At 30.2% G+C, this 20323-nt stretch overlaps 1 protein-coding gene across 5 annotated transcripts in view; it reads right to left on the reverse strand.

Moving 5' to 3' along the window:
* The window catches only part of LOC117120090 (homeobox protein Meis1-like), a 119185-nt gene that overhangs the window by 16581 nt on the left and 82281 nt on the right, over window positions 1-20323 (reverse strand). For all 5 annotated transcript variants that reach the window (XM_033265092.1, XM_033265091.1, XM_033265094.1 and 2 more), the window contains one exon: window positions 17045-17121. In XM_033265092.1, the coding sequence (XP_033120983.1) occupies window positions 17045-17121 (77 nt within the window). The remainder of the gene's footprint in view (window positions 1-17044; window positions 17122-20323) is intronic.

Below are 20323 nucleotides of genomic sequence, written 5' to 3' on the forward strand. Positions count from 1 at the left end.
GTAGTAGTATTTGCAACTATGAATTTATTTATATATTTTATGTATAATTAAATCAGTGGAGAAACTTTATACAGCAATTTAGTTTGCTTTTTGTTTATCCTGTCTCTGATTTTTGGTATTGTTATTTCTGTACGTTTTGTTTTCTGTTTGACGAAATAAATGAAATGAAATGAAACTACACATTTTTAAACAGTTGCATACTTCACAATTGTAAAGATGCTTACAATAAAAATACATTACTCAAATATAAAACTTGAATCAATGCAACTGACGAGGATATTCCAGACAAAAATAAATATAAAATAATAATATATGAATGAGTGTTATAATTCTTTACAGTCAATTAAGTAGTATTAATTCCAATTTAATTCAATTAACTTCACTTGCAACTCATACAATAATGAATGCATAATTTTGTGTTCTCTTAATAAAAATAAATACAAATATTAGTAAAATTATATACTTTCCATACAAATATTCCATGTAAACCTTAATTATTTATATTATTACTTTTTAATTTAAAGCATTCTTCCATCTCTTATATATCAATTTTTTATTTGAAATGCTCAAGGCACCACCAACAGAACAGTATGCAAGTTATAAACTTTTTTTATAAAGCCCTTTGGGACCTGCTTAGATGATCAACGGGTTTTGATCTCAGTTTGTGGGTTTGGAAAACTTTGGACCTATGTGATAACACCATAATCAATTTTTTTACTGTTACATAACGTAGGCTCCCTAATATTTTCTACCAATGCTGTGTAGACCAACTATAATCTGACATTCTTTAGGAACATTTTACAAAACAAGGAGGTTGGAAGGGGTGATGTTACAATCATTCAACAGCACGACCATACATTTCCTAACTTTAATTCAATCAGATAATTTTGATTCGGTTCTTGCTCAATGTTTTATGTTCATCACCACTAGTCTATTTATTTCCTCTTCTACAAGGTTTCTTTTTTAATAATATAATCATTTCACTTTCAACGAAAATTTGATACAGGACATCAACCAATGAAAACATTCGAGAAACAAACACTTTGGCTATTACAGGGAATGTAGGATTAAGTCCTGTATTTCAAAAATTGTATGATTTATCTTGTAGAGGATTTGAATTTATATCTTTATAAAGAAATGTCAAGAAATTTTTTAAGATTTTTACTATACTTCTAGATAATTACCCGACAATCTGATGGGGATAACACTTTCAAAAAGCTTTCGTTCACAAGAGAAAAATAGTAGTGGCATCCTCAATTACACCCACTAAAAATAACATGAGTAAACTCATATTTGCCATCAATATGTAAAAATGAGCATTTGAATGTTTTAACATTTACTTTATCTTCAGAGGTATTGATTTTAAATTATACTGATTTTAAAATGTTGAACAAAAAATGTTGCCTTTTTGCATTCTGGTATTAAGAATAACTATTGTTGAAGTTCTTGCATGAAAAATAAAGGTACTGTAATGATAAATATTAAATTTTAAATCAAGATCATTTTCCAAAATCGTTTTCATATTTTTTTTTTTTAAAGATGGTTTCTCTTTCAAAAATCACCACATTTAATGGAAATAAAGTACCGTATGTCATTTGTTAATGGTTTGAGGAAGATTGCAGGTCCCTCTGCTTGTACCTCAGGGTTTAAATATAGTAATTAAGGCTCTTTCCTGCACAATATCTTCTATCAGAGGCTAATAGATTCTGGCCTTGGCCTATAGATATTAAACTACAAAATGAATACAGATAGAAAAAAAAATCAGTCATATATATTCTAAACATCAATACAAAAACGATATTATAATAAATAAAATATTATGATCTATGGTAAAATCAGGAAAACCCCTAAAATATTTAATTAAACCATTTTGTAGCAAATTTTAAATAATATATTAATCAAAAAGTAATCTTCTTTATGAGAGATTTTGACAGAGAACTTTGTAACTTCGTATTTGATTTAAGATGTAATTAAATAAAAATAATTAAATATTTTATCTGATAATTAGCTGAAGATGTTTGTAATTATATGGCTAAATTAAATAAAATGAATCTAAATTACACAAAATAAACAATAATACAGGGCACACTGTTAATATACAGTATACTCACTGTATACACATACATACTTACTGTAGGCCTATATACTTACATATATACTTACTGTATGTACATATTTTACATGCATATAACATTAATTCTGGAGACTTAATGGTACTTAATATTTTGTTATGATATCGTATTCCAAGCGCATGTTCATATTGACATGACTGCTATAAACAGAAACATCTTCAGGTTTTAATTTTTTATTAGTTGTAATGTATAGTAGCACTTTTGATCAAATACTAATTTGAATACAACAATGGCAAAAAAAATGACATATAGTCAAATTAAAATACATTGCAATACGAAGGAAAAAAATTGGCAAAATCCAGAAGTTCCCAAAGTTCAAAGTCAACTTGGGATAGAGTAGTAGGTGACTTTGGGAAGCAGGTGTTGAACAGAGCTGGAGTCTGAGAAACCGCTCCAAGGAAAGACCACAGGTGTGGCACAGGTGAAAAAACAAACAAACCACAGACCACTACCAGCTACTTCAAAAGTAAATACAAATCACACAACTACAAACAAACAAAATAAATGTGACTGGAAAAAGAGAAATTAAAGGAAATTTTATGGAATATGGAATTTTTAATAATTCAATTTTATTTTATTTTCTAGGGATTTTTATTCAATATATCATAGATGAAATAATTTGATATTTCTGTCTGAAGCTATTTTTTATGAAGGAAAATTTAATGAGTTGCCATTTCGGTACTTAGTTGTTTTGTTTTTTTTGTGCTATTCTTTTACAGTAGTATCAATGAAAACAAGTTAAATGAGAGTCATTCTATGTAGTCTTTACAATGTCTGTGCTTTAATGTACGCTACAACTTTCAATAAAAATCTTACACAAAATTTTGTTTAAATATGGATTAACTGCATTGACCAGCTCTGAAACTTAATGTTGTAGCTTCCCCTTCCCCATTCCACAAAAATTACACACATAAGCTTTGCCACTGCAAAAGTCTAAAAATATTTCAAAAGACCCAAAAAAGAGGAGTCTTTCCCCCTTAAAAAAAAAACCCTTGAAAAGTGTAAAAATACATTTTGCATTATTACTATGACGGTACAGGCATTACAATGCCACCATACTTTACTGTACTGTCAATAAACCCCAAATTGCACATAGATGTCCGGTCGCAATGCTCAATGCTTCTCAGCCTAGGGGCAATAAATCTGCCGAACACAGTACATTCAAATCAAAATGCCACTTAATATTTGAATTTTAATGCATTCATTTTATAGCCCTCCCCTCAAGAGCATTCACAACTCTAGCTTGTCTTCAGGAAGTCAAGGTTATTTTTATTCACATTGTAAAACTGTTTTCTCAGCGTATATTATTACATCACAAATTTATGGGAGTCTAATTATACACTGTGTATGGTGTATAAAAATGATCATTTTATTAATATTTTTTATATTCTAATATTTTTATTACTAATTTACATTTCCATCATATGTCAAGATTATTTTTATCTGTTTTATTGTAAAATAAAATACATATGAAATGTGCTTCCTGAGCCAAAGAAAATTCTACAGTTCTACTGCACATTCTTTTCTTTTTTTTTACATAATATACATAATAAAGTATCTACTCTGTAAAACGAAATCCAAGTATTGTCTTTATGCTGGTATTTCTCTCACATATTCAATGACTTCAGGTTTATTTCAAAAAACAAAAATGCCACCCAAAAAAAATCTGTGGTTTTGCTGCTAATATTATTAAATAGCGCCCTCTAGACTGTGCTGCATGACCAAGTAACAACCATGATGAAATATGCACAGGGTTCAATACAAGTTACCATAGAAACAAAAGCACTTGTACAGGAAATCCCTGAGGTAACTAGGATTAAGATGGTTTAGGACATTTTTAAGCATATCTAGGTGTCTACACACCTCAAAGAAATATTAGGTCTGGAAAAATGAACTTGTATAAAAAATTCTATAATCTCACCTTGATAATCATCTTAAAATGTTCTTAAATGTAAATTTATGTAAAAACAAGGGACAGTTACCTTTCTACTGAAATTAGTCACAGGTAATCTTTATTCATTGCAGATATATTCCCCCTTGTTAGGCAACAGAACATGTTAATAAATCATCACTTTACAGTGCGATAATTGTGGTTAAAATGCCAAAATACCCAGCTCAACTTGACTGAAAATTTACAATTTTGGTGGTCAGAGATTAACAGGTATGAAAACTTGCAAAGAGAGACTTCTGAGTTGTCATTTGTTCATCAGACAAAAATAAATTTTTGTCTTCTTTTCTCTACTAGTTTAAAATGCATATGAGATAAAGTAAACAAGATCAAGATAAATGGGTGTAGGCCTACATGCCTTTATTTAAAGCTATTCCTGGTCTTATATAATGTACTACCATCTAGTTTAATTATAATTATTTGAATGTGAATTTTTAATTATTTTAATGATGGAATTAAAAAAAAAAATTATATTTTTGTAGTCTTTCTATATAATATTTTGTAATTTCATTGTAAAAAGTTTCTTATTTTGATAGCGTATTTTATCACCTTTTTATGCAAAGCGCATTGAACAGAAATCTGAAAATCCACTATAAAAATAAATATTATTTATTATTATTATATTTTTATTCTATTTATTACTCGATTAAATTAACTTTACATAAAATCATAATGAATAGTAATTTTTTTGTCCGTAGTTGAATAATAAAATTGTAAGTGATGGTAATGAAGTAGTTGTGACACTAGGAAAACCCACACTGCAAGCTGTGAAAGTGCCAATAAAAATACATGACAAGAGCATGGCTAGCATTCAATAGCATTGTATCTACTACTTAATTGATTTGGTGATGTAGAGTGGGAATTTCCTTTATAGGAGAGAAGTGCCATACATGCACCTGTTCCTGATGGCTTACATCATCGGGTTAGTTAGCTCTTGTACAACTGCAACTGCGCATCAAGTCTTCACATCGAAACGTCACAAAGATAAACAGCCAACATTAACAAATATCATAATAAAAAAACATCCTTGAATCATTCTTTATTTTTTAAAAAACAATAAAAAGAATGGGAGGTAAAACCTAGGTCACAGCTTAATCAGCTGCATGCAAGGTATGAACAACAAAGATAAAATTAGGTAAAAGTAGGCTTACAGTATATAAAATAATACGAAAAACAATAGTTTGTAGTTTAATAATGAATTTATGTTTTTTTTTATGTTTTTTGATAACACATTTTTAATGTTTTTTTTATGTTTTCATAACAAATTTTTAAGATTAATTATTTAGCTTGTTCTTTTTTTGTATATATTATTCTGTTAATAGTAATACAACCACAGAAGCAGATACTATAGTGGAAATAAGCTTCTTTTATACTTTACTATTTTGTTTCTATCTTTAAAAGTTTTTTATTAGTACTTTAGAATAATTAAAGTAAAATTATTTAGCTTGTTCTTTTTTGTATATATTATTCTGTTAATAGTAATACAACCACAGAAGCAGATACTATAGTGGAAATAAGCTTCTTTTATACTTTATTATTTTGTTTCTATCTTTAAAAGTTTTTTATTAGTACTTTTGAATAATTAAAGTAAATAATTAACTAGTATTGAATATGTATGATTAATTTCATTAATCTTTATTTTCAATTATTTGTAAATTATCTGTATATTTTTTTCCCCGATTTTCTCCTTACTTAGAAAATATGCATTATTAGTATATTATATTACTATCCTTACCATAGTCTATACTGTTATTATGGTGGTATTTAGTCCTAACAATATTATTACTATTAAATAATAATTTTTCATAAATAATAATTTTTCCACATATTTTTCTCTAAATTTTCTCATTATTTAAAAATGCATTATTACTATAAATTCTATTATTAGAATCATAATCAGAAAACTTAACTATTTCCAAAGAAGAAATTGCTTTGCTCAAATAATCAACATAAATAAAAATATTATTACTATTAAATAATTATTAATATATAATAATTTATCACATATTGTTTAATTTCCTCCTCTAACTTCACAATTTATCACAAACAAAAATTGTACTGTGAGCATTGTTTAATATAGGCCTACCCTTAAGTTAATTCAAACCACATAAATTTAGAAATTATTGACCCGTCAAAAACAAAAATCATTTTTGTCCGGTCAAATCTTACTCAAGGCTATATTTTTTAATTCCGCTAATGATAAAACTAAAACTATGATTATCTTCCTAACGAAACATCTACGGTATATTTTGTCCAATCAATTTCTGATTACCTAATCCGAAACATAAACCTCTTTCATATGTCCTGGGGCAACCTCATCATAGGTTTAAATATACACTAGTTTTTTTTAATTCCCTCTTCGATCCACTTCTTTTCTAGTGTCATCCCTCGCTAATTTTCTTCATAACCTTATTTAGTCAGCAGATAAATGGGGCTATATCTGGCACAGGATATTGCCTGCTATCTAGTGTGAACAAGATGAGCGCAGGAAAAGATACAGATTTGAATCCTACGATCTGCAGTTTGCCGGTCGGAGTCAGTCATTTTTCCGCGGGGCTATCACCGATAGAGACATCAGCTTTGAATCTGAGTCACAGAGATTGTCAAACATCATCAAATAATATTATAGCCATGGTGACATCAATATCATATATCTGATTGTAAGGGGGACAAATAGGTTGTGTGCCAAGTGTACCGCCTGGGGAGAAAACTGGGTTGAGATAACGTCAATGGAAAGTTGGACGCTTATAAAAATTTAATTACCAATATTAGATCCCTAAATGTGAGATACAATTGTAATAAAACAACAACTCGAATTGAAGATCAAATAAAATAACAAAAGATGTTTGTTTATCTCTATTCTCAGCTCTTCTATTATTTACTTTTTAGAAATTCTTATATTTTTTTTTGTATATTATATAATTCTTGTACAACATTATAAAATTCTTAATATTTTATATACTTTCATTTTTCGATTTGTCCTATCCATTTTATAATAATATTAATAAAAATTACTATCTTTAAATACAAAACAAAAACAAAAAAAAATACATATAAACATAGCAATTTAAAAAATAAATAAATGAATATATATCAAAAAATATAACTAATGCTTACAAATATATGATATCTAATAGTAATAAATAGCTGTGCATGAAGGAATATTTTTGTCTGCACTCCCATGGATGGAAAGCAACTGATGCCAAATATCATATACCGCAGATCCGGCCGGAAGGCATAGTCTGTCTAGCAAGGGACGGTAAGAGAATAGCACTTAGAAAGGGTGATGATCAACTGCTGTGCTCAGAAAATCAACCTGAGAAAATGGTCAGGATTATCCTGTTTCAATTGCAGTGTAGAATTGTGGCCCGAAGGTTTAAGGTAAACGTTAAGTACAAAATATTGTGACAAACAGGAGGGCAAGTACTGGGCAAAAGACTACTTGAACAACTATTGAGTTTCTGTGAGACAAAAAATGTATTTTTAATGACTAATTTCATTCATGAATATTTTTCTCTATGTAACTTTACATATTGAAATTTATATGTTTATCTTTTTCATTTTCTAAGATTGGAATTTGATTTTGAACAGCTATTGAGTTTCTATGAGACAGAAAATGTATTTTTAATGACTAATTTAATTCATGTATATGTAACTTTACATATTGAAATTTGTATGTTTATCTTTTATATTTTCTAAGATTGGAACTTGACTTTTTTTTTGTATAGGAATTTAAGGTTTTACTCTAACTTTGTAGGCCTTGGTAGTTGTGTATTATTTTAAGTTAAGTTTATTCAAACATGTCAGCCTTGTAGCATTTCACCTACACTGGGATGGACTATATAGTAAAATGCAAACATGATTACAATTGTAATTTAATTGTTTTTATTGGATAGTTTACTTCTAAAAACTTTTGAGTATAATACAATCTGTTTCAGACTTGGGTGCCTTATTTGTAATTTTCATATGGAATAAATAAACTTTAAAATAAAACTTTTGAGTATAATACAATCTGTTTCAGACTTGGCTGCCTTAATTTGCAATTTATATATGGAATAAATAAAATTTTTAAATAAACCAAATTTGTATCATCATCAATCACATTGGAAATTCATTAAATTTGTATTGAAGTGCATTCAATATGAGAGAAATTATAAATTAACGCTCATCAATTTCATCTATTTTTTTCATTAATTTCTTTTTATTTGGATTTTTGAAAACCTGTCTTATAGTTTGCTTGACCTGATTGGTTTGGATTTCTGGCAGGACAGGACCTTTCTGCCCTCTTTGTGTTCACTTGAAATTGGGCCAGATTTTCCAGCAAGACCAGTCATGACCATCAATCAACGCTGTAATTTGCCTTCATCCAATGGTGCATCCTCCCCCATTTGCATATTTTATGATAAGAGATTTCCAATTCAAGTCAAAAGGCCATGGCAAGAGAGAGGATAGACCATTTTAGTTGATGCTGATATTTATTTTGGTCTAATACGAAAGTGTTATTTTCAGACAACAATCTTTTGTGTAAAACCTAAAATGAAAACAGTATTTAATTAACACATAACTCTTTAGATATTCAACTATATGGTTTTGTTACTCAGTGTTTTATGAAATAATATCATCGTTTAAATTAGTAAATCAGTTGGTCTCTAATAGGAAAGAGTTTTTCCAGACTTTGACAACAATCTTTTGTGTAAAACTTAAACTTAAAACTAACAGAGTGTTAAATCAGGTGGTCTAAATAAGAAAGTATTTATTCAGACAATCTTTTATGTAAAACTTTAAATGACAGAGTATTTAATTAACACATAATTCATTAGATATTTAACTGCAAGGTGATGTTACTCAATGTATTATAAATTAATATCATTGTTTAAATTAGTAAATTTGTTAATATTGTGTTATGATATACACTATCACCTTTACAAACATAAAAAATTAATATATTCGCAAAAAGTGGAAACAGTTCGAAATGACAATTTCGCTGACGCAAAAACTCCGATGGAAACGTGAATGCGCATGCACATGAACGACGCTTTCAATTCGCCGAGTGGAAAACTGGTTTTAGGCACATGATTGGTCCTAGCAATACAGAGCAAAATTCAATATTTTAGTTGATTTCTTTGTAAATTGTAAGAAAATAATGTGAACGCTGGACAAGGACATAAAAATAATGATATTCTTTAATTAAATTCATCCTAAAAAAGCTGACAATTACAATAATTTAAAGTGAATACCTGTATATAAACTATATATTTCCAACTGTTTAATTTGAAATTAAAAACATATTTTGTCCTTTGAAATGGGCAATTCTATGTTATTGAAGATTTGAGGAATCTTCAAGCATTTTTAATATCAGCATATCGATGATGAAACTTTACTGATCTCTTCTTGTACTTTTCACCAATTTAGTCACAGTGACCCCTTTGTTATCTAGCCTGTGCTTCAGGAGTAGGAATGTTGGAAGATTTCATAGAAGATCAGGGGTCAGTCAGAAGTGTGGGGTCAACAGAAGAGATAGCTGAACCAAACCCATCTCATGTGATGATATGACACAAAAACCTCACTACCTCCTTGCCTTCAATCACAGATCCTAAGTTGCCAGATTTACAAGATTACCTCTTTGCGACTGTTTACTTAAATGGCTGAGCTCATAAACAAAACTTCGCTGACCTTTGAGAAGGAATGAGGGAGGCCAGCCAAGAATCAGCTACAGAGGCAATCAATCTCTGTCACCTACTCTCAGCCTAGCTCTGAACCATGCAGCAAATGTGATAAATAATATGAGAGTTATGTATGGCAGCTGGGCCAAAATCTTGCTAAGCTTCATTTATCATCATGCAAATTACACATTACACCCAGGGTTAGATCTTAAGGATTCACTACTCAGCTCATTTACCCTCAAGGGCTGACTGAACCTTCTCCAGCGTCCCCCTGGGACCGCGTTTATAAATCCCCTGGAGGATTTGCGCAAGTTATATTCTATTGTCCCTTATGGTTTTGCGAATAAAATGTCACCCATCTTTGTTTAGAAAATTGTACATTATCAATGAAGCATGTGATAATCAAAATGAATGATGCATTTGAGTTGAAAAACCTTGAACCTATTATCAGACAAGAAATACAGAATAATTGAAACTCTATCTCATCACTTAAATATTATCACAATTGCTTTATCAATATTACTCATCTTCAATCATTGATAAATTATCCACGGCAATTGTTTTCATTTGCAGAAATTCCAAATTGAAACTGATCAACGATTCATATTAAATCGAGAAATAGTAATAGATGTTGAATGCACTCCAAACACCTACATTATCGGATGGAAATATGATGCAATTTGCATAAAAAAATCAGCAGATGAGAGAGAAAATGAGACAACATCAAAATAAAATGGAACACCTTGTGAGTGATTTTCTTGATTATTGGTGAATAATCTTCAAATTTATCACATCCACATGATTGAGTGTCTATATCGGACAATTTATTCATTCACTATATTTATTCTATTAATTTATTAATAATAGGTGTATATGTACACCAGAGGGTGCACTGTTCAATTTCAGATTGAAAGAATAACACATACTTCAAGAAAAAGGAATACATGCCATCATGCTGGGATTCAATATTTCAAGTTTTCAATAATACCTGATCAAAATTTTTAAAAAACATGAAAATGCTTTAATCAGAATAATGATAAAATCTTTTTTTTTTTTTTTTTAAATAAATATTAGCACTTAAAATAATTTTTTTTAATTACTATTTTTATATAAAGAAACTATTTGGTTGGATTTTGTTTGGATGAAATTTGAATGGTAATTACAAAAAAATGGTTTAAATCTGACATTTTTGGACCAAATTATTAGGGTAGGGTTTTGTTGAGTTTTAGCTCAACTCATGGACTTGGTAATAATCTTTCCTTTTTCAATATTCCACTGTCAAATTTTGTCATTTGACAAATACCTAATGGCAAAGACCAATGCATCATGTGATATCAAGTTTAGGAGTCATTATCACATGTCTCCAACTAAGTTTCACTTAGGCCTACTCAAGCGGCAGGTATTGTCCTTTCAGATAACAATCAGTGTATTAGGAGGTATCCTACACTAGAAACGCTTCCTATCGACATCGTGTTTTTAATTATTATGTAATTAATAAACAAAAATAATAATTAAAAAGAAAAGAATCTTTCCCACCCACTCACACCCACACAGTGTTTTTGCCGGTGTTGATAACTGCAACGAAAAAAGATTAATTAATAATCTACCAACGCTGCTTAATTTTTAGGATGGGTTAATTTACTTGTTATAATAAGTGGCTTGGTACCGACCACTGACAGCAAACCAGATGGGACTAGAACTAACTTGATCAGCATACAGCACTTTGCATTCCTAGGCCTAGAAGTCACTGATTGACAAGGGCCTTACATTAGCAATGCTTAGGCTTGGTACTGGGGGAGCACTTCTCACTCGACACCATCACAGCTCCAGCCTAGCTTGTTAATGATTCACAGGCATTTTTAATATTACTATCCCACATTGAATATTCCTAATGGCTCCTGGGAAGGATGTTTGGCCGAATTCAATATCTTCTTCTCTTCATTATGGAGCTACAAATTGTGTTATCTTTACTTTTTAATTGAAACATGCCTGAAAATACCGCATTTAACGTTAAAATTAAAACAGGGGATACCATTTTGATTCAAAAAAGAAATATTTCACTTTAACATAATTTGTAAGACAAGAAAAAGTTTGTCTATGAAGTCATATAGACATTTTTTTTTCTAAGCATGCATATTAAAAATGAAATATCTTTACTTAAAATATTTTACAATGACCCAAAGCAAGTGACCCGGTTATCCACTACTTACCATTAACATTTAGTTTAAACGATATTACCAACATATGTCTACACCCCCTCACCCTTACCTATATAATACTCTATTTCATCTAATAATATCACAACATTTAAGACACAGAGTACTCTAGGTTATGCGATCTGAAACAACACTACTACTGTATTGCATTGCGCCTTTAATCACTAATTATGTCTTAATGCTTTATAGATACGATATTTTCCCCTCTTATCCCCATATTTATCTTCCACCTACTGTAGGTATCAGGCCTGAAACCAGGTTCATGTGAAGCGTTCCTATATGTAGCGTTTCTGATGATAAAAATATTTATGGTAAATTACCACTACAGTAGTAAATTGTTCAAAAACGGGTATTCCCCCTCCCCCCTCCATGTCATATAAATAAATATATTTTTAATTGTTTTACTGGGTTTTACAATAGAAACATTAAGTAAAAATATACATATCTATAGTATTAAGCAATCTTCAAAACAAGTCTACAATACTTCGTACTGTACCTGTTTCTCTAGAAAATTCTTCATGAATTTTAATCCTTTACAATTTTGATCTAAAAAAAAATAAAGTAAAGTGCACTCTTTTTTTATTTTTGCTAAAAAAATTTAAAACAAAATAAGAACAAAATGAGGCTGAGGTAAAAATGTCAAATGAAGTTTTTTTTTTTTTAAATAGGAAAACCAAAAAATTATGTGCAGTAGGTGTGACTATTTAATACCCTCTATGTCATTTGGGGCCATTGTTACCGGGCCTTTTTCTGGGTCCATTATTCCGAAGGAATTTTTATCTACATTCCAGTAGAGTAGTATAGTGCTGTACAATAATAATTTTCTATGTTTGAGAAGTGTGTAAAGTAAGAAGAAAATATGAACATTTTGAACCTGAAATAGGGCAAAAAAATAAGAATACTTAGTCTGGGCAAAATTTTACTAGTTATTATAAAAAAAAAGTGCAATACAAAAAAATTCCAAGAACAGGTTAGCCCATTGCAAACCCATTTCAACAAAAAGAGGCAGAACCCTTGTTTAAAGGCAATGGAATTGAACTGCCTTTATCATAATAGCCTCCACATTTGGTTTTGAGTTCTTACTGATTGGAATCTAGTATGAAATGTTTATTTCTAGTCCTAGATGATGAATGGCAATTCCAAGGAACATCCCACTAATTACCTGCCCTTCAGTTGATTAGCCAACATTTTTTGACTCTGAAATTCATACAATTCCAAGAGGGATGAAGCTAATTAGTGGGGCTGTGCTGAGTATAAACAAAACCTTCACCACCACTAAGGGCTGGATGTAGTAAACTTAGTAATTATGGATTCTTGTTCTGGCAATGGCGGTAGCACCATGGTAGCATGTGTTGGAGGCACTAAGTAATACCGTGGTATAAACTGGGGGAACCCCTAAAAAATGATTACCTTAGTTCTGCAGGTAGAGTCCCACCTTGAGTATAAGCCCACCCATTACTTTACATCCTAATTCATATATTAGTGTTTTCTCAAGCAAAAGTCCACGGTATGACCTGAATAAGTACAGTAGCTTAGTTGAATTTTATAAATACTTGAATTTAAAATTTGCCTTTTGATTGGCCATTTCCATGAAATTAATTTTTTTTTATGAACAGGACCCCTCCCCCAAACCCACATTCAGCCCAATTTCATGATTAAGGCTGCTGGACTTATAATCGAATAAATATGGTATGCTATATTTCTCATTTCAAAGACCAAGTAAGTTATCAACTTAATACATTTAAAATAATACTTTTTTTATGATTTATAGAAAATAAAATTCTTATAATGATAACAATTAATCAATCTAGATCCTGCAAAGGATGTACAAATGATATATGCTGTTATTTGGCAAAAAAATATAATTTTTATTTTATAATTAATAATTTACCTAAACATACAATATTTATGATTTTACACTGTTGAAATTTCTTAGCTCAACACACAATATTGAGGAGGGTCAAAGTTTAAAAAATGTAGGCCTGTCAGCTATAAGAGGATATAGTAGTGTAGGTTAAGATTTAGGCAAGAATAACATTTGGATAAAAGAATTTTAACCTTTCATCCATCGTGGTTTAATAATCAAAGCCAAGTATCTTCTTTTAATGTTTAACAATCAAAGCCAAGTATCTTCATTTAATGTTTAACAATCAAAGCCAAGTATCTTCTTTTAATGTTTAACAATCAAAGCCAAGTATCTTCTTTTAATGTTGCTAAGCTTCTGATACAGAATAATGTTGTTGGCAAAACATATTTCTTACAGTTCTTTTTTAACATACATTTTACTGGCGAATTTATTTCCAGAAGAATTTCTACAAATATTTCTTGACTAAATAATGTTCTTTGATGAATTTAGGTTTTTAGTGAATGCAGACGATCTGCAGGAAGTGACTAAATATTGTTAGGGGTAGAGCTAGAAAATCAAGCCAGTCCGTTTGGTACCTGGACGGCACATTGATTATAAACGAAGGGAAGCCACAATGATGGCAGTAAATTAACCGTGCAGCCAACGATCTAGTATGTAACTGACCTAGTAATGCTAAATTCCGCGCACGGTATTAATGCTAGCAACTTTTTTCTCCGAGACTTGTGTCTCCACTTAATACATTAACTCATTGTTATATTTCCAGTTAAGTATTCATTTATTACAACATACAATTCAAATGCTGGGGTAATTAAGGCTGAGTAGAAGCATCTCATTTATCTATTTAAGTCTTCAATTGTATTCACAATATAATCATTTTATTTTGTAATATGTTTGATTTCATTTAAGATACTTAACACAGATTTGTTGACATTACTGCATTGATAATAAATTTATAACAACTGTACATTTTCAAACAATTTCAAATCTAATTATGAGGTCGGACATAAATTTAACTAAGAATAAATACAACACAAATTTGTTTTTTTTTTTATTTTCAAAAACCTACAATGAATGTATTACAATCAAAACATGGCATTAAAAAAAAAAAAAACATGTAATGGTTATAACTAGTGCATGAAACGTTACGAAAAACTAGCTTTTAAGCACACTGTCTCCTAAGGATCAATGCAAAGAATTTACATATCTTTCATATGTGTAATTGGATTAATTATTCACTACTGTTTATAAATAAAATTTCTTTCAATTTAACAATAAAATATATTATTTTCATTATTATAGTGCCAAACAAACCCTATCCCCTGACAGGGTTATATTTTGATTTTTAGGTGGCCTTCATCTTGTGTAGTTAAAAAAATATGTCAGCCCCAAAATATTAAGGGGAAGAAAAATCATAGTTATTTGGAGGCTGTCTCTTATACACATCTAGATGTGTATAAGAGACAGCCCTCAGAGCATCATCATCATCATCATCATCATCATCATCATCATCAAGGTTTGATTCAAACTATTTAACTGTTCTCAACATGTTTCAACTATATGCTTATATGTTTGTAAATGTTTAGTTCTTCTTCAATATATCGACTTAATCTTACCAGCTGCTTACCCAACCTCTATTATTAATAAAATTCCTAATAGTTACGTATCTATAAAATGTAAACTAAATGATATATAAAAAGCTAGCAATTTCAGTAATTAAAAGAATAAGACATTAAAGAGTATGAGAAGTTATATTATATTTTTAAAAAACCAAAAAAACTATAAATGAAAACTATTCATAGTATTGTTTGAAGGTTTGCATGGCGAAGCAAAAACATTTATGTTAAGCTTGCAGTACACCACGTAGGTAGTTCTGAAAAGAACTGTTGTAGTTGAGAAAGTCTCATATATTCTATTTGAAAAATTGGCTTATATTATTTGTTTACGACTTCAGATATTAGTTACAATATTTATCAATCTATATTTAAAATTTACATGATTTACAATATACTATAATACTACTATAAAACTATAATAGTTTTATGTAAACACAATTCGTTTGACGTACTGTATATGAAATGAAGCATGAAAATGTTTGAATTTAGGTGGCAGTTACAACATCGAGTTTTGAATCTAAAGATTTATGATAAACATGATGCTCTTGTAAACTGTGAAATCACTTGTCCAAGTTATCCATACCAGTATTTTGTAGTCTTATAATTCCTTATGAGGTTCGAATGCACAAAGACAATCTATATTGCTATGCTTTGTAAGTTAGAGTCTTGGGTTAAAAAGCTTTAAAATATCACCACTGGGCCCCTAGTTTATGTATTCATTTATCGTTAGAATATGATAAATTTGAGAACTAAAAGACATAATTTTAGAAAACCTAATTTCCTGATGTACGACATATGCAATTTGAATGTTACAGCAGATTACTGAGATATGTACATTATAATGAATCTTTTATGCGTATGCTGTTTATTCTGAATAATTTTTCAACTTTGACAACTTATAAGTTACAAACTAGACCGGCTTTGCATTTGATTGTTTTCCTCGAGTTCATTATTTTGTACTTAATGCCGGCAGGGGTGGTAAGTTAGAAGTTATGTCTGAGAGATCTGTTAAAACTGACCATCCAATACACATTTAACTTTATTTTGCTGTATGTGGTGATACCAATATACCATCTGAATGCGGAAGACAATTGGTTATAGTCAGTGGCGTAACGATGGGGCCAGGGCCCTGTGGCTTACTGAGAGTGGGGGACTTTTTGGGTCCCGGTTGCAAATTCCAGCAGGGGCTTAAGCTTCCCCCCCCCCCCATCACACAGAGCTCGTCGAGCAGTTGGACTAAAAAATATATCAAAATAGGCCCACGCCAAGCTAACACATGTCTGTCACAATTAGAGAGTGTCATTTCTGGCCATCTAGGGGTTCCTATTCTTAAAAAATTCTCATTTGGGAGGGGAACACCCTCTCAAACCCTTTCCCCAGCTTGGGCCTACGAGCCAAAGTCACCCTGTCGGACAGCTCAGCACCTACCCCAGAAAATTTATCCTAGTGCCGCCACTGATTATATGGTAGGAATTGAATGTCATATGGTCGATGCATTTCCACAATATACTCACATGGGAACAGAGAAGGTCATTGCAATACCTTTATGTATCCTCTCAGAATGCTGTGGTTAGAGAGTAATTTAAAATAATATTAGCAACTTACCAATTATTGACTTGCAGTATTGTAAGTCCTGTATCTTGCGCTAATTGCTTTTTTTGCTCTTCTGATGGGTACGGATGCTGTAGGAAAATAGAAACAACTTCAATATTAAGCAACTTTCAAGGTTTTCTTTTAAAATATAACAAACTCAATATAGCAATAAGTAGAGCTACATTTTTTTTTATAAGAACCAGTAAAATTTGGCCCAGACTAAGTGTTCTTACTTTTTGCCAATTTCAGGTTTAAAATGTTCTGATTATGTTCTTACTTTACACACCTTTTAATGAGAGAAAATTATTAATGTATAGCAGTATATTACCGTCCTGTATTATAGAGGGTTTTATAGTCACGACTACTACACATAAGATACAGATAAAGTGAAAAGAATGTTACAGTATATCCATTTTAAACAATAATAATTTACTGTTATGTGACTAGCTTGAAAAGTAAATTTGAAAAACCACTAAAATTTTGATTTTTTTTTTTTTTTTTTTTTAAATAAAAACCTTATTCGACATTTCAACTCAGCATCAATTTGTTCTTATTTTGTTCTTATTTCTTAAGAAATTTCAGCCTTGGTGTTCTTATATAACATGTGTTCTTATGAAAATAAAAGAGTATAGCCTCCTACATCGATTGACCTTGTACCCACTTAAACTTATGATCATTTGCTTCGGAGTCGCATATTTTATGACCGGGGAAAGTTGATGGTAATGCGACGATAGCACCGTTTGCAAAAATACACATAAATTTACAAAAAAACCTTTTATAGATAAAAGGAAAAAAAAACTTTTTCAGCAAATTCGTTGAATTGGCAATGGGATAATGAAAATAATCATACAGTATTTAATATCACACTGCATAATGCTTCTATTCCATTTAATTTACACAAAATTGACCTAAAGTATTGTGTTAGAGTTTGAAAATCCATCGAAGGATGCCACGGAGTATTAAAATTTAGCCGAAAAAGTGATTTAAGTATGCTAGACGCATCGATTACCCGCAACATTTCGGTCATAAAATGTCAGGGTTCACTACATGTGCTACTTTTTGACAGCCCTCAAGTCCGGTAGCGTTAGCGCTTACATAATGCGGGCCCCAAGCATCTTCCAGGGTAGGACCAAAACTAGGCCAGCTTGAGGCTAGCAATTTGAAGTTGTGTGCGTTTACACGGCAAAGCTAGCCGCGGGCAAGCCTGGTCTTTTAAGTGTAATGGGGTCATCATAGTTTATAACACATTACCTAGATTCATCATGCAAATGGGATATATAATTGCTATTTGATGTGATGGGGAAAAAAGAACAAAATCAAAATCATTAACCTGATTCAAGGTGTAACTTTTTCTACACTAACATACTAAATGTTTTTTACACTATATTTAAATCAACATAGTAATCAAACAATTAAAATAATTTTCTTATAAAATTAAGAGTTTGGGATATAAATGTATATAGTATACATTTATGTTTTCAGTTATTATTATTTTCGTAATTAAATATCAATAACCTTCATGTGTGGGGCACCATTATGTTTTTATATTTTTGTATTAATTTATATTGAAAGAAATTTGCCTTTGAGAAGCTTTGGAATGGAATGTACTAATTATTATATTAAACTGTTATTACTATGATTATTTATGTTAATATATTATTTATTAAAGTATTAAAAATGTTTATTTCAGCAATCAATACCAGACTATTAGAAACCATTCATAATAAATTTAATTTTAATAACATTCAGTGTTCTAATGAGTGAAGATCATAATAATATCATTAGCTCAGCTGTTGCTGTAAAACATTTGGATGATGACAGCGTGGTTCATAATGTGCATCTACGCACATCCGTTTATTCTTCGCAGCTTTAACAGAGGGATTGCTCTGAAGACAAAAAGTGACAACCTATATTCAATATAGTTTCCTTCAAGAACAGGTGTGGGAAAATCATGGAATTCCTCAGCAAAAATATACACACAAGTAGATTATATGCGAACATGTCAGGAGAAATAACAAAGTACAGATGCAAGATTCTGTTTCACGGTAAGAAAATGAGGAAATTAGCATGAATATTACACAAAGTAATCCCCCACTCTGATCGCACATTTGGCTTACATCAAACACCCATCAAAAACAGATTGCATAATACTGTAATATTCTAGCTTTCTGGAGCAGGAAATTCAATAGATTTAACACATTTCGATGGCTACTTATTAATAAATTCGCAATTGATTCGCGGCAATTTATCCTTAAGTGCAAGTGATATTAAAATCAAGGCATATTTTCATGAAAGTCGGTCCGCGTACTCTGACTTAAAGCATTTCTGAAATTGCTAAGTCTCTTATTTCTTTTTATCAAATTAAATTCCTTCATACTTAAAGACAGGTTCTTTTAAACCTAAAGTACTAAAAGATCTCTCAAGGATAGAATAATAATTTAAAGTTATCTTCGATTAAATTACTATATCAGAATAATAAAACTAGTACTTTCTTAATATATTTACTGCCTCATGTTTTCCTAGTAGTAGCCTGCCAGGGTTCAATTAAAAAAGTATGGAATTAATTCATATTAATTCTTTCCAACAACAGACAAAATTTATTCATTAAATAACTTTTATATATATTACGATTGTATGTTTTACAATTTTTTATCCATTAGGAGAAAAAATTTAAACCAATTGAAAGTCAAATGCATATTTACAAAGTAATGGTTTTCAGAAGCTTGGGTAAGGACAATTTCTTTTGGCTTGCCTGACTCTGGATTTTTTCCAAAGGCTTTCCAATATATTGAACATTACGCTAAATGAGCCTCGACTAATTGTAAGAGCAGTTACCTTTAAACTTCCGGATTCGAACGCTTAATTTTAAAATTAAAGCGAAGAAAGCTATGTCCCAGAAGCATTTCTGACATTATGACATGAAATACTATTTTTAAATTGTTTTGATTTGCATACTACAGTCCTTCGAGAACAGCAAAGCTCCTAAATATTATATATCAATTGCATATTAGTGAATTTTATTTTGCATCAATACAAAAAATAATTATCTGTTATTGTTACATTTAAAATACTGAAACTGTTAATATAATATTTTTTAAGTAATATTATTAATTATTGCATTTCTTTCATTAAGAAGTTTCTATTTTAATTTATTTAAAAAAAAAAATAATTTACTATTTCTAATCATTTTTATTTACTTTAGATATCAAAAATACATATTATGTAAAAAAAGCTTTTATTTCTGTTTCAGGCACAAATCCAAACACTTATGTTGTCCCTACCCCCATAATC

Source organism: Anneissia japonica, unplaced genomic scaffold (assembly GCF_011630105.1).
Source record: "Anneissia japonica isolate Jap-2015-1 unplaced genomic scaffold, ASM1163010v1 scaffold401_len1656234_cov178, whole genome shotgun sequence".
NCBI lineage: Eukaryota > Metazoa > Echinodermata > Crinoidea > Comatulida > Comatulidae > Anneissia > Anneissia japonica.